Below are 15,917 nucleotides of genomic sequence, written 5' to 3'. Positions count from 1 at the left end.
ACCTTTCTGTATCCACTCGCCCCAACCATGACTACTGGGTTAGTTTACCCAGGGTTGTCCACCACCTACAATAACTTAACCTGACGTTGAAATACTGTAGAGGGCAGCAACCATAAAAGTGGTCGATCATATTTTTTTTTGTACAAGGTTTATGTCGAAAAATCAATTTACCTTCGCGAAAATGGTATCGCCCAGGCTATCTTTTGCATTAACGATTTTGCAATGTCTGGCTGCTTTTTGCAAAGCGTGGCTGACCTCGCCTCGCTGCCGGTCTGCAGCAGGATGCAATTGGACGCAGCACGTGTTCGCCACGAAGGCTTTTTATCGCCATTTGAAGGACGCCCTCTAGAACATGGTAGTACTCTTCGTGATCAACGACATAACGCGGTAACTCCAAGAGTTCCTCATTTTTAAAGTGTTTTTAGTGCAATATAGTAATAGGCCTATACAGAATATTGTTATGAAAGAACATTTTCATGAAAAATCCAGATACACTACAATAATGCACACATCTGCATATTGAAGAACATAAGATAAAATTAAAAAAAACAAAAACTCTTGTATAAGGCAGTAAACACACGCTCCCGATGGGAGCCTATCTTTTTTTTCTTTTTTTTTTCCCAGTGTCAATCAAGCTTAACATTTGACCAATCTCAACAGGGCCAAGGTGTGTAACACCACTGATCTCTACTATATAATAGCTGGATTGCTCATTGACTAATCCTGGTAGGCCTACGGAAAAAAGTGAGGCCTCTACACTATCAAATTTCATTTAAAAAAAAAAAAAAAAAAAAAAAGCGTCACCAAATTAATTTTTTTATTATGCCCCCCATTCCCCTGAAATCTCCAAAAACAAGATACTGTATTATATTTCTTTAAAATAATTTAAAGCATTATAAAACTCATACTACAGTAGTACTACACTGTTTAATTCATTAAATTATACAATTTTTTTAATTATTATTTTCTCCTCCACCTACACTGTGCCTGGTTGTCTGGTAAATTCCAACTATTTCTGTCAGGAAGTCCACCTACCTCAACCAAAGACAAAAATATAGACAAAAATTAAATACATTTTTGCATCGTCTCACTATTAATTAAAAGGGATTGTAATTTATTCGGCTGCGTGATATACTGTTGAGTTATTATTTTGATTTATTATGTCACGATGTACGGTTAATCAAAAATCAATCGCAGAGAGAATATACATGGGCGTTGATTCTTATAACCGTATTGGAAGACATATATAATTTATTATTATTATTATTAAAAAGCATTTATATAGCGCCTTTAAAAAAATCAAAGCGCTGTAGGCCTACATTAAAACCCATTATTACATAGATAAAAAGTACAATATTTTAAATCTATCAATAAAAATGGCAAGTACAAATTACAACAATTTTATTATATTTAGTATTATTACATAGATAAAAAGTACAATATTTTAAATCTATCAATAAAAATGGCAAGTACAAATTACAACAATTTTATTATATTTAGTTATTTAAAAAAAATTTAAAATCACAAAAGACAATTATGCATATTTAATTAATTTCCTGGTGGAAGCAAAATCACACCAATCAAGTTTGGTTTTAGTCAGAATACAGTTTTTGAAGGAATTGAATTATTCTGCTTCCTTTAAGAATAAGTTATATTATGACCAAGTTGTTACCATAATATGAATTTTAACTGTAATATTATTAACTAAGACCAATCAACACATAACATAAAACATGTACATATCAAAATTAATATGTTTAATCATTCCTTCCTATTTGCATAAAAAGTAATGTCTTGGAATTTGGATCTAACCTGTGTATAATGATATTAAAAAACAATCGAAATTCTCTGTACTATATTATGTTTAATATTATCAGAGTGAACTTCGTTATGTTGTGGTCATATTAAACTGTAATGTTATTATTAAAGAAGTCTATTCAACAAACAACAAAAAACATATCAAAGTTATTAGGTTAAAGTTCTCATGTCGGTGCATGCATAAACGTAATTTCCTAAAATTTAGATCTGAAATTGACAGACAAAATTCTCTATACCGTACTATATATACTAATTTAACGAGTGGACTTCATTCATTTAAGGAAATATATATGTATTGAGATACGCAAAGTTTAGTAGGTTAGAAGTTTAAAGGAGAGAACTGTAGTGGTCATTTTAGACTGTAATATTATTAAAAACCATTTAAAAAAAACATAAAACATATCAAAATTATTAAGTTAAACTTTCCACTTCGGTGCACGAATATAACGTAATTTTGGGATATATGAGATTTACATAACATTTGAGAATGTACTGAATATAAAATCTTAAATATTTTACATTTTAATCAGCAATTTATCAGAAATACGGAGATTGGCTATATTTTAAAGCCTTCTGAACCCCTGCAATACTAAAACTTGGATCAAACAGACATTGAATATTCCATTTTGATTTAGTGTAGATGTATTTTTGCATGTTTTTATTTAATTTGTATTGTTTTTATTTTGTATGATTCATATGTTATATTTTCCACAGACAGATAAATGAATGCCTGAACTGATATTATTTTATAGGTTTCATATTACTGTACTTTCTATACAAAACAGATATCATAAATCATCTATTTGTCCGACTGAGTGCATTGAACATTTGACGACGACGATAATGTCTCCAAATTCCCAACCGTAACTTAGACTACAGGCCTCGCTTCACAGTTCACATCAAAGGGCCTGTTAATTAGGCCTAATCTTGCACAGCTTCCTCCTCCTTCTCATCATCATAATTATTAATTGCCCATAGCAAAGTAGGGAAAAACTATGAATTTAGAGTGTATTCAATAATAGACGTCTCATAATTCACGAAGTGTATTTCAAAGCATCTAGGAAACAATAACTTTTCGAAGGAGGAGCCAAACACCCCACCCCTTCCAGCCCCATATCTAAAATTTGTTTTCGAGCGACAAACAAGCCCCTGGAACACTTTCGAGAAGTTTTGAGCGACGCCCGACCACGCCCATTTCTTTTCGTCGGGGACCTCAGACCCCCGTCGGGAAGTCCTGGCGCAACTACTGCAGCTAGGCCATCGGTCGGGCCGAAGCCCAGACCTCTAGGGTTGACCGAATTCATGGAAACCGGAACCCGTCAGGGCAGGGGTAGGTGATTATACCATACGTATGATTAAAATGTTTTTGGTTCAATTTTATGTATGGTATTGGTGTTGATATTACTTGCAGGCGCCTATTTATTGTATTATTGTAGAACGAAATTGCAGTATATTAAAGGGGAAGAATAACCTAAAGATCAAAGCATTCTTACCTTCTCGTCAAAGCTACCTACAAAAACAAAGAAAGCTCCTTTGAAGCTTTAATTAAGCCATTGTTAATAAGCAATGGGTGTAGCCTACGTATAGCAAACGCTTCTTTAAACAATAGGATAGACCAGATTTGGGAACTGTCAATAATATTAGAAAATATTAAACTTAATTTATTACTTACATTACAGGCCATATTCTTACATTACTGGCCATATTATCATTTTCAAGTACCGTATACCTTGTAAATCTAACCTAGACTATAATTTACGAAAGAATGAGGCCAATATTGCAAGTCTGCGTTCATGAATCGAAAAATAAACGATAAGAGATATTAAAGGGGAAGTATACTCACTTAAGCCAAGGAAATTGTGATCTTTTATTAGCGTTGACCTTCTTAAACAAAATGAAGTGTTTCATGTGATTGTACTTATAGTATATGGGATTGAGTAAAGATAACGTAGGGCCTATAGCGTAATCTGCCGACAGAAATACATTTTTTCGAGAGATGGCCGGGGCCAAAGCGCCTACCCCACCGTCAGAGGTAGCTGCCTTCAGAATAGATAGATTTGTACTTTGAAACTGAAATCTGATATTTATACCCTCTACCCTCAGGTTCACTTTTACTTTTTGTTTGGCTTGATGTTTCAGGTACAGTAACATAGAAAAGTAAATTTTACAGGCCGACACAGAGCATACCGTAAAATTTCGAATTGAAGCCCTGGCCATCTTCTTTTTATTGCGAACTTTGGATGGGCTTCTTTTCGAGTTGGGCTTCTTTTTCAAGATGGGCTCCTTTTCGAGGCTATTTTTGCAAAGTAAAGAGGGGGGATTCTTTCCAAAATGAATGCTGAAAAGTTTGTGTATTTATCCTATGAAACCAGTTGATGTTACAGTGACCTATAAGGTCACTGTAACATCAATCTGTATAATGGAGTGGATATAACTGGCATTAAATCACCTAAATTACTGAATAAACTAAGCATGTTTTTAATTTATTTTGTTTTTTTAAATTCATGTACAGTGTATGTACTGTACTCTCGAAAAGAAGCCTATGCTATCTTGAAAAAAAGCCCATGGACTTCATTTCGAGACGGGCTTCTTTTTGAGGCTAATTTTGCAAACTAAACATTGGGCTTATTCGAGGTTTTACGGTATGCTGTTTATATGTTCTTATAGCATAACATTATTCGCTTTGGGCCGCATGCCAGACATGCTGGCATCATAATATTTATTAAGCTGGGCAAGGAACCACATGACCAACCAAACAACTATTAATTTTAATTCACCGACTATATCCGGCCAAAACCGGTCGTTTGCTGACATATTTGACAACAGATTCTCTAAATTCGAAGTAAGGAATTCAAAAACTTTCTCTGTGTGAATTAACTGATTGATTGGCTGAATAATAATATGTCATAAGGCAAGCCTTCTATTTCAGGGTATAGCGTCAATAACAATTTTATTACCATACATTTTTGTTTTATAACTGTCTCTATAACCGACTTGAACTTCGAACTTTTTTATATATTCCTAAATGTATTATATTTTACTACATGGTGCCAATTGGAATTGCTGTCGTTACTCATCTTTGACCATAGGTACCGCCACTTCGAATTACAGTAGAACCCATATAAGAGGACACCTTCGGGACCAAAAAAGTGTATTAAAAGATATAATTTCGCTCGCTTTGTGGCTAAAAAAGTTTTCCCTATAGTAGGAGTTTCCCCTTAATAGAGGTGTCCCAAAGGAGGGGTTCTACTGTATACAGTAGGTCCTCCATTGCCACTCACACTACCCCGTCAGAAAAATTCTGGATCCTCCGCTCATTTGCACTTTTATAACGAGGATTAGACCTAGTTAGACCTAGTTACGAGGATTAGACCTAGTTAGAAAGCTAGTCACTGAAATAATGGACTTTCAGATAAGCCCCGCCCCTTTGATATTGCTGCTGAAGGTCCTAAAAATACGTAAACACGCACGTTTGCTGGACAGGAGTAGCGCCAGGATTTGCTCGGCGGGGGAGGGGTTTTGAGGTCCCGCGACGGGGTCAGATGCCCCGATGAGAGCAAAGCAGCGGGGTCGGACGTCGCTCAAAATATTTCGAAAATGGTCAATATTTCGAACATTTTGACAATTTAAAGGTTTTAAATATAGGCCTCTAATTTTTTTTTATCCCCGGCATATTGTGATTTTCTCTCCGATAGTGTACTTCCCCCGCCCCCAACCGCTGGCGCCTCCCCTGACAGCACGTGCGTTTGCAAGACACGCGCGTATTTCTCGCCCTGTTCAGTTGATAAGATTGATTGACACTACGGAAAGGTCTATTAATTACTTTAGTTCTATAACTTGTTTATTACCACTACTTGTTAAGGATGCAAAGTGCATCTATATTTAGGGAACCAATCAAAGCACCCAATAGAGGGTTAATAACAGTGTCGCATATGTCACCAGCATTCAATAGTCTAACCACGTTTCACGGGAACGCAACTGCTATGACTTTTTGTTTCTAAATTGACATATAGACAGTATTGTGCCACTAGGCCTATCTCCAAAACGTTGTGACGAAAATGGACAGGAATCGGATTGCATTGATTGTTATTATAAGTGTCGTGGCTGTAACTATTATCGCTGTGGCAATTGCCGTACCAGTTTCACGTAATAACCGCGAAACCACACCGGACTCACTGCAACGCGCCCAGGAGCTTATGATGGAAACGCCTCTTATAGATGGGTATGTGCAAAGGCTTGTTTGTTTGGGTCTTAATTGTCACTATAACAACTCCCTGATTGTAGGTATACTGTACAATACAGTGGTGTAACTAGGGGTGCGCATCCCCCTCGCACACTAGTAGTTAAAAATCAACTCATATCACCCTATTTTTTGACCTAGCTCCCTCTTTTTAAACGCCAATTCAAACCCCATTCCACCTTCGCGCCCCACATCATCATCCCCCACCCCTCTATTTCAAGACTCTTTCATACGCCTCTGTCGGTATGTCTATACAATTCTTATTCTATTAAATTACCTGTTTTATGCTTCAAACTAACCAATACGAGTTGTTTATTTTATTATTAGTGTTTCATTGCCGTATGCTTTCCATTTTTTCCGGGGTTACATACTTTCAGGGTGATTTAATGTTTAAAATGCTATTGGTTCCCGCACAATGCAAATGTACCTGAACTATAGCCAACTGAACGCAGGGAGGAGCAGTGCGACCCCTAAGTCATGAATGAATGCACTGAACCTAGCACAACCATCTCGAGTGCCTGTCAGTTGAATGGGACTGCCTACCTTACTCCCCGCATCTTGTACTCGCATAGTACATGCAATTTACCGCTGCCAAGCAATCATCATAATGCCGCAAGGCCAAGCAGCCAGCGACAGAGGTGGCGCCAGCGTAGGGAACCGGGGGTGGGGAAGGTAGGTTCCCCCCGCCGGGAAGAAAAAACCCAATTTGTCGGGGAGAAAAATATTTATTTTCTACATATTATTAGACGTCAAAATCATTAAATAAACCTTTGAAACCCCAAATTGCCAATTAGGAAAAATGATAAACATATCAGTCACTATAGCGCTTCAACAAATACTTGTGTGTAAAACGTTTCCGGCAGGATCGATTTGGACCACTCTGTACACGCCCTTTTTTTCATGACAATTCTATAGAATGTAGCTGTTCTAGTTTTAATGCAACACCAGTAAATAATTACACATCTAGGCCTATTAGTAAAATGTCTGGGCTGTTTATATAATTTTATATAATCCTCAAGACTTTTTGTTTTTCTTTTTACACCATTCTGTATTATTTAATGCATATCCTGACGTTCCTAGACTATAAACCGAAAGGTCTTGATTGATGTCAGATTAGATATTATAATGGATACTCCATAGAAATGCAAGCCACCATCGTGTAGGGATTGAATATTTCAACTATGTCATCATCAGGAATGGAAAATTATCTATATTTGCAGGCTTATATAAGGCCCAATAAAAAAAATTATTAGTTTATCACCCTCGCGCGCATGCCTTTTATGGTACTGAAAAAAAATAATTGTTGAAAAAATTTTTTTTTGAAAAAAAAACAACCAATTTTTGAACATTTTTAAAAAATATTTTATTTATTTATTTTTTTCATTTATTTTATTAAATAGTTAGTAGATATTGTTTGCATTATCTAAATCATGTTTTACTTTGAATATCAATGCACCAGCAAACAACCCAAGGGTGATATTTGGCTTTACCAAAGTAAAAATTTTTTAAAAAGCCTCCCTCATCACTTTTCCTGCCCAGATAGGGTGATAAACTAATAATATTTTTTATAGGGCCTAAACAAGTACTAAAAGTGTTTAACCAATCAAAACATTACCTCAGGTGACAAAGCTGTGACTAAAGATCAAAGCATTCTTACCTCCTAATTAAAGCTACCTACAAAAACAAAGAAAGCTCCTTTGAAGCTTTAAGCCATTGTTAATAAGCAATGGGTGTAGCCTATGTATAGCAAACGCTTCTTTAAACAATAGGATAGATCAGTGTTGGGAACTGTTAATAATATTAGAAAATATTAAACTTAATTTATTAGGCCTACTTACATTACAGGCCACATTATCATTTTCAAGTATACCTTGTAAACCTCACCTAGACTATAATTTACAAAAGAATGAGGCCAATATTGCAAGTCTGCGTTCATGAATCGAAAAAAAACGAACAGAAACCACAAGAGATAGGCCTATTAAAGCGGGAAAGTAATACACACTTAAGCCATGGATATTGTTATCTTTTATCAGCGTTGACCTTCTTAAACGAAATGAAGTGTTTCATGTGATTGTACTTATAGTATCAGGGATTGAGTAAAGATAACGTAGGGCCTACTTAATGTGCCGACAGAAATACATTTTTTTTAATCTGAGATGGCCAGGGCCAAAGCGCATACTTCACCGTCAGAGCATGGACTTAATAATAGGTCCATGGTCAGAGGTAGCTGCCTGCAGAATAGATAGATTAGTATTAGTACCCTCCTATTTAGGGGACGGGGACATTTTCTGAGTGTGCCAAATGGTTAAATAACCCCTATTGAAGGGACACGGTATTGATTTTAAATAACATGTGTGTTTAATTGAACCACATTTTGTCTTAGTGTAGGCTATGTCATGGATTAATTTCTCATTTTCTAGCCCTTTTTCAGTACAAGATACAAAATCTGGATTCAATACTTGTCATAAAGGTGCGTCTTTAATAATTACTGGGCTAGTACTTTTATTATTGGAATACATATCATAAGGATCATGAGATTTGCTCTTATAATACATTAATAGCTGAAGCTTCCAAGGGGAGGGGTTGCACATGTAATAAGTACACCCTCCCACACCCCATGAACAAATTCCCCCGTTTTTTACTATCAAAATGTTGGCATGTATGAAAACTGCATTATTTCTTTTTCGAAAGAAAATATGTCGATTGAAAAAGATTTTATTACAAACTTAATAACACATTAACCAGTTCAATGGAGATATTCACATGAAATACGGATGGCAGCTGTCTTTGCTCAAAATGACTGACATTTTTTTTCAGATGCATATCAAATGTTTTTACAATATCAGCCACTCCGGTATTAATCTAGAAATTACATAAGAGGCCCTTAATTAGCAGATCAACATATCTTGTTAGAACAACACAACTTGTGTTATGCTATTCTTCTCTGCCATCTACACATTTGAAACTTGAAATTATTTCATTAGGTATTTATTCACTTTGCTTAAGAATATTCAAGTCTTTTGCATTGATAAACATTATTATTGTTTAAGAGTTAACGTAACAATATTAAAAAATGTACTGGTAGATGTTAGTGTTAGTAAATATCTACATGGTGTAGCGGAAGCTGGTATAGACAAACATGAACAAGAACAAGAACCACAATGGAACCATTACACCAACCCACTCTCTCATCATTAATGATTAAATTGGTAGGCATACATACCACCCATGCCTTTCAAATTAGCCTCATTGTATACTACTATTTTTTAAATTAAATTCAGTTAAAGTGCTTGAACAGACGTCTACACCATAAAAATCTGCCAGAAAATTATAGTTAATTCTTGCGCTATTATTTCTGGAACTAACATTTAGCCAACAACACTATGACTGCTTTGGGTGCTGGAAGAGTAAAATATGTTGTTGGCATGACCCATTAATATTGCTCCCATCAACAATTCTTTTTTGACTGAGATAATATTTTAATTGAAGTGAAAAAAATCATATTAAGGTAACCACAGTACTTTCAATGTTCCTATTTTTTCATTTGCAATAACCAACATTGATATAAGGTATGGCAAGTAAGCAGTAGTTTTGTGTCTCAAGGCAGTCTATAACATACAGTAGCATGTGTGTCTGTCACTTTGAGGCATCCTAATTTAACATCTTCCGACAATTGCTGACCTTGGCATCTATTCCCTAAACAATAACCAACTTTTTAAACTGCATTCTCCAAATGGATGTGCTACGGAAGCTTATAGTGACCTTCCAGATGTTCAGATGACGAGATCCAGGATCTTATCATCTGATCATTTTTTCTAAATGATGTACACATACCGAGATCCAGGATCTCGTCATCTAATCATCTCTTCTAAAGGATGTACACATAACGAGATCCAGGATCTCGTCATCTAATCACCTCTTCTAAAGGATGTACATATGACGAGATCCAGGATCTCGTCATCTAATCATCTCTTCTAAAGGATGTACACATGACGAGATCCAAGATCTCGTCATCTAATCATCTCTTCTAAAGGATGTACACATGACGAGATCCAAGATCTCGTCATCTAATCATCTCTTCTAAAGGATGTACACATGACGAGATCCAGGATCCCGTCATCTAATCATCTCTTCTAAAGGACGTATACATGACGAGATCCAGGATCTTGTCATCTGATCATCTCTTCTAAAGGATGTACACATGACGAGATCCAGGATCTCGTCATCAGATCATCTCTTCTAAAGGATGTAAACATGACGAGATCCATGATTTCAACATGTCTACATCATGTAGAATAGATAATCAGATGACGAGATCCTGGATCTTGTCATCTGATCATCTATTCTACAGGATGTAGACATGACGAGATCCAGGATCTCGTCAACTGATCATCTCTTCTAAAGGATGCAGACATGACGAGATCCAGGATCTCGTCATCTAATCATCTCTTCTAAAGGATGTAGACATGACGAGATTCAAGATCTCGTCATCTGATCATCTCTTCTAAAGGATGTAGACATGACGAAATGAAGGATCTCGTCATCTAATCATCTCTTCTAAAGGATGTACACATGACGAGATCCAGGATACCGTCATCTAATCATCTCTTCTAAAAGACGTATACATGACGAGATCCAGGATCTTGTCATCTGATCATCTCTTCTAAAGGATGTACACATGACGAGATCCAGGATCTCGTCATCAGATCATCTCTTCTAAAGGATGTAAACATGACTAGATCCATGATTTCAACATGTCTACATCATGTAGAATAGATAATCAGATGACGAGATCCAGGATCTCGTCAACTGATCATCTCTTCATCTCTTCTAAAGTATGTACACATGACAAGATCCAGGATCTCGTCATCTAATCATCTCTTCTAAAGGATGCAGACATGACGAGATCCAGGATTTCGTCATCTAATCATCTCTTCTAAAGGATGTACACATGACGAGATCCATGATCTCGTCATATAATCATCTCATCTAAAGGATGTACACATGACGAAATCCAAGATCTCGTCATCTAATCATCTCTTCTAAAGGATGTACACATGACGAGATCCAGGATCCCGTCATCTAATCATCTCTTCTAAAGGACGTATACATGACGAGATCCTCTGATGATCTCTTCTAAAGGATGTACACATGGCGAGATCCAGGATCTCGTCATCAGATCATCTCTTCTAAAGGATGTAAACATGACTAGATCCATGATTTCAACATGTCTACATCATGTAGAATAGATAATCAGATGACGAGATCCTGGATCTTGTCATCTGATCATCTATTCTACAGGATGTAAACATGACGAGATCCAGGATCTCGTCAACTGATCATCTCTTCATATCTTCTAAAGTATGTACAAATGACAAGATCCAGGATCTCGTCATCTAATCATCTCTTCTAAAGGATGCAGACATGACGAGATCCAGGATCTCGTCATCTAATAATCTCTTCTAAAGGATGTAGACATGACGAGATTCAAGATCTCGTCATCTGATCATCTCTTCTAAAGTATGTACAAATGACAAGATCCAGGATCTCGTCATCTAATCATCTCTTCTAAAGGATGCAGACATGACGAGATCCAGGATCTCGTCATCTAATAATCTCTTCTAAAGGATGTAGACATGACGAGATTCAAGATCTCGTCATCTGATCATCTCTTCTAAAGGATGTACATATGACGAAATGAAGGATCTCGTCATCTAATCATCTCTTGTAAAGGATGTAGACATGGTGATATCCAGGATCTCCTCATGTGATCATCTCTTCTGAGGGATGTAGACATGACGATATCCAGGATCTCGTCATCTGATCATCTCTTCTAAGGAATGTAGACATGATGAGATCAAGGATCTCGTCATCTGATCATCTCTTCTGAAAAATGTAGACATGAGGAGATCCAGGATCGCAACATTTGATCTTCTTTCCTACAAGATGTAGACACGACGAGATAATTATCTAGACATCTGGAAGGTCACTGTAAGCTTCCGTAATGAATGTGCCCTAGATGATTTGATTTTACCAAAAGATAAAATCTATCATATACCCATGTTTTATTGCCAAATTTCGTTCGATGTCATATTACAGTAATTGGTTTTGCTTTTTTCTTTTAACCGTTTGCACTAAATCTTGAACATCATATCTGTCGAATTTTTAGCAAAGTTGGACTGTTTTATCTCATCTGGTTTGTAATCGTTAATCTGTGTCTTTGATGCTGTCATTATTTATGATTCATATATTGAACATGTTAAACTCTAACAATTAGCAAAAATAAGGAAACAACCTGTGTCCAAAGTATTTCCTTTGTTCTATTAACTTGATACGTTGTCCCCAATCCCACAGGTATATTTTGGTTTTGCCACATGGTAAAAATACTAATGAAGTAGATCCAACTATAATTTTTTTTAATAACCCATAGTGAACAAAAATATGTACTGTATATAGTTTGCATCTGCATTAGGTTTACCACATTTAATACAATTGTTGGAAGAAGTTCATTTAGTTATCTCATCGATATTTACGTTAAAGTTCTTAGATATTTAGACTTAAAAAAACATACGTATGACAGTTTTGGTCACCGTTCTCAAACTAAAGTGTAGAAATCTGCATATCTATCTCCAGCTTGCCGACTGGTGGTATTGTGTCGGCAGACCTCTCCTGGTCTGGTGTAAGCAGGGGTCCCTGGGTCTTGTTGTGGGTCAACAAAAATTGTTTCTACACATGGGACAATTGGTGTGCTCCCTTGTCTCTGTTCATATTTGTTTTTCCTTCTAAACCATTTAGATTCTTATTCATCTACTGCCGACATCAGTTCCCCGTGTAACTTGTAGTATTTCCAATCTGGGATGTGGTTGTGTGTGAACATATGTCCAGTGATTGCTGATTTGTGAATGTCTCATTAGGAAGAAACATGTTGGCTCTAGTTTGTAACCCTTTATTTATATTTTTCAACCTCATTCTATGTTCACCTAAGCGGTCAAACTTTTACTATTGTCGCAATGACCACATAATAACTCTACAAGGTGTTGTGTGCTCATGGAATCTTGTTTTTAGAATGCACTATTGATCTCTCAACTTATTTTGATGTCTGAATCATGTATTATAGTTGTGAGTGCTTATACGATCTGGTCCTTTCCGATAGACCACTGACATCCAGAATCATGACAATGCCCCTTTGGATTTCTCTTTATTACTTCACAGGTGTTGGAGAGGTTCGACCCAGAAAATACAATATATAAATGATATAAAACAATATAAATCAAAACACAGTATAAAGTTAATACAGATAACAGCTGTTTACATTAAGTTAATAAATAAAAGAAAAATTATAAAAAAAATTAAAAATTAAATGTGGTGGAAATTTCTTTCATTAATTTATGTCTATCAGCAATGGCCCTTGGATAAAATAGATTTACAATGTTTATCAAAAATCATACAAATTTTATCATCTTTATACATATAAATATTGTCTAGAAGTAGATGATGTTTTACTTCCTGTGAACCTTTTACAAAAATATCCCAAAAATATTTAATAATATTACATAAATCATTTTTTAGGTTGCTAAAGCATATATTTCTTATGGTGGATAAACTTTCACAATTAAAGAAGAAATGATCGACCCTATTAAGGGGACACTTTTTTTAGGTCCCGAAGGTGTCCTCTTAATAGGGGTTCTACTGTATGTCGTTGCTTGTGATTACGTCTTCCTTCGTATAGGAGGTTAAGCTGTTGGTCCTACGTGTATAATAACGCATGCGCATGAAAAGAATTTAGATTGGATTGGATTTTATTGCTTCGGTGTGGTACAGACCAAGGTTGACCCACGAAATTCCTGAGACTTATTTCCAATGGGATCCTTTTGGTGGTGAATTGGACAGAACACCAGGAGATAATCTTTTTGGAGGAGTGTACTAAAAGTGCTCAAATAGAAACATGTTGTAATAATCGTATCAAGCATCTCATCAACGAAAAATTACTTTATTTTTAAATTATTTCATTTTTACTTTATTAGTTATATGAAAAAAAACATATATTTGGTGGGATTCGAACGTGCAACATCGCTGCCATTAGACCACAAAAACCTATATACATGCAGTTGACCTCGGGCATTTTTTCTCATACAACTGGCAGAAACGCTCACATTTAGTGGAGCAGTAGAAGTTAAGCTAGAAAAGCTTATAGGTCGCAATTGGTAAATTCTAGTAAATAATATTCAAATGAAGGTTGCTGCACGTAGCACTATAAACACAATAGAAACAAATAGATAAATTATAACAACGGTGCTCAGATATTAACATGTTGTAATAGTCGTATCAAGCATGCTCACCAACGAAAAGTTCCTTTATTACAGTTACAGGAATTCGAACCTGCAACCTCTCGCTGTCTAGGCGAGTATCATACCCATTAGACCACAGAGAATTACGGGATATACATGCAGTTTTTAACCCCCAGGCACTTTCCCTCATACAATATAATGAAACGCTCATTTTGTGACCCTATTACTTTTAATTTTCACACCATTTTACTTGCACTAATATAAATTTGTTATCAGGGCATCATAGTGTGATTTTTTTTTATTGCCAACATTATGCATAATATAGATAGGCCCTATACCCCTCCCACACTAGACCTATAATGGCTTAGGATTCACTATCATTATTATCTGTCGTCACTATCAGAAGAATAGGGGGTTACCCCGATGTTATGGTTCGTCTAAGCCCCTGTCGTTGTGGAATGATGTGAACATGCATCTACCATGAAGCACCTGCAACTTGAACCTTCGTCGTTATCGTCATCGTTATTATTACTATTATTTAAATATCATTTTCATTATCATTATTACCACAGACACAATGATTTACCATGGCAATTGAAAAACCGTGCAAACAACCGACTAGAAGACCCACTAAACAATCTGAATGAAGATTTAACAGGAAAGTTCTCACCATCGCACACCGATATCCCAAGACTCAAAGCTGGCAAAGTCGGCGCTCAGGTAACGCTTTGCAATGTGCATGCGTATTATCTTTTGATCGTATAGAAACATGATACTGCTGCATTTACTATCAAAATATGAATTATTAGTTACAGTACAAACTTTCGTAAATACTGACTAAGCAATATTTGCGGAATATTTGAGAGTTCAATATTTTTTTTAAATATTGTTTTTTTAGAGTAATAATTGTTTTACATCGCACATTATTATTGCGATATTCTGATTCAGAGAATGTGTATGCAATGTTTACCATGAGGGAAAAATATCTGTAGGGTCAATAATCGAGCATAATTATAACCATTAGGCATAGCACTGTACTGCTACTGCAACTGTCAATGCTGCTGAAATTACTAGGCCTTCTACTGCTGCTGGTAGTGGTGGTACTTCTACTGCTGCTGCTACTTTTTCATTCATTCTGTTTTTTTGTTATCAAACCTCATAGCAGTAAAATATTACTGAATTGCGAGCAGATTTACAAAATGTACAAAATACAAAATTATTAAAAGATAAAATACTATTAAAATGCAACAAGTGAGAAAGTCTAAACGCAGAGAAAAAGGACTGATACAAGAGAAAAAAAAAGAGAGAGAAAAAAAAATCCAGCAACAATTAGAATCACGACAAAAACGTACATTCGGAAAAGGACAAACAAGAAGACATTAGCATTAGGAAAACCAATTCACACCAAAAGCAATTAGCATCACGACAAAAAGAAAAACATCAAAACGTACATTAAGAAAAGGACAACAAGAGGAAAACAGACACGAAGACATTTACCTAACGAAAGCCAATTCACATCATGACAAAAACAACAAACAATACATTAAAAACAATATATATAGGCCTATATA

The 15,917-nt window shown here is 35.8% G+C and overlaps 1 protein-coding gene across 1 annotated transcript in view; it reads left to right on the top strand.

Moving 5' to 3' along the window:
- Positions 1–5,753: 5,753 nt before the first annotated feature.
- The window catches only part of LOC117113860 (dipeptidase 1-like), a 20,396-nt gene continuing 10,232 nt past the window's right edge, over positions 5,754–15,917 (top strand). Inside the window, exons 1-2 of the mRNA XM_033257312.1 lie at positions 5,754–6,040; positions 14,919–15,066. Coding sequence (XP_033113203.1) covers positions 5,877–6,040; positions 14,919–15,066 — 312 coding nt within the window. The 5' untranslated portion in view covers positions 5,754–5,876. The remainder of the gene's footprint in view (positions 6,041–14,918; positions 15,067–15,917) is intronic.

The sequence above is a fragment of the Anneissia japonica genome, unplaced genomic scaffold (assembly GCF_011630105.1).
Source record: "Anneissia japonica isolate Jap-2015-1 unplaced genomic scaffold, ASM1163010v1 scaffold694_len1028156_cov167, whole genome shotgun sequence".
NCBI classification, from domain to species: domain Eukaryota; kingdom Metazoa; phylum Echinodermata; class Crinoidea; order Comatulida; family Comatulidae; genus Anneissia; species Anneissia japonica.
This window is presented reverse-complemented; position numbering and strand designations above follow the sequence as displayed.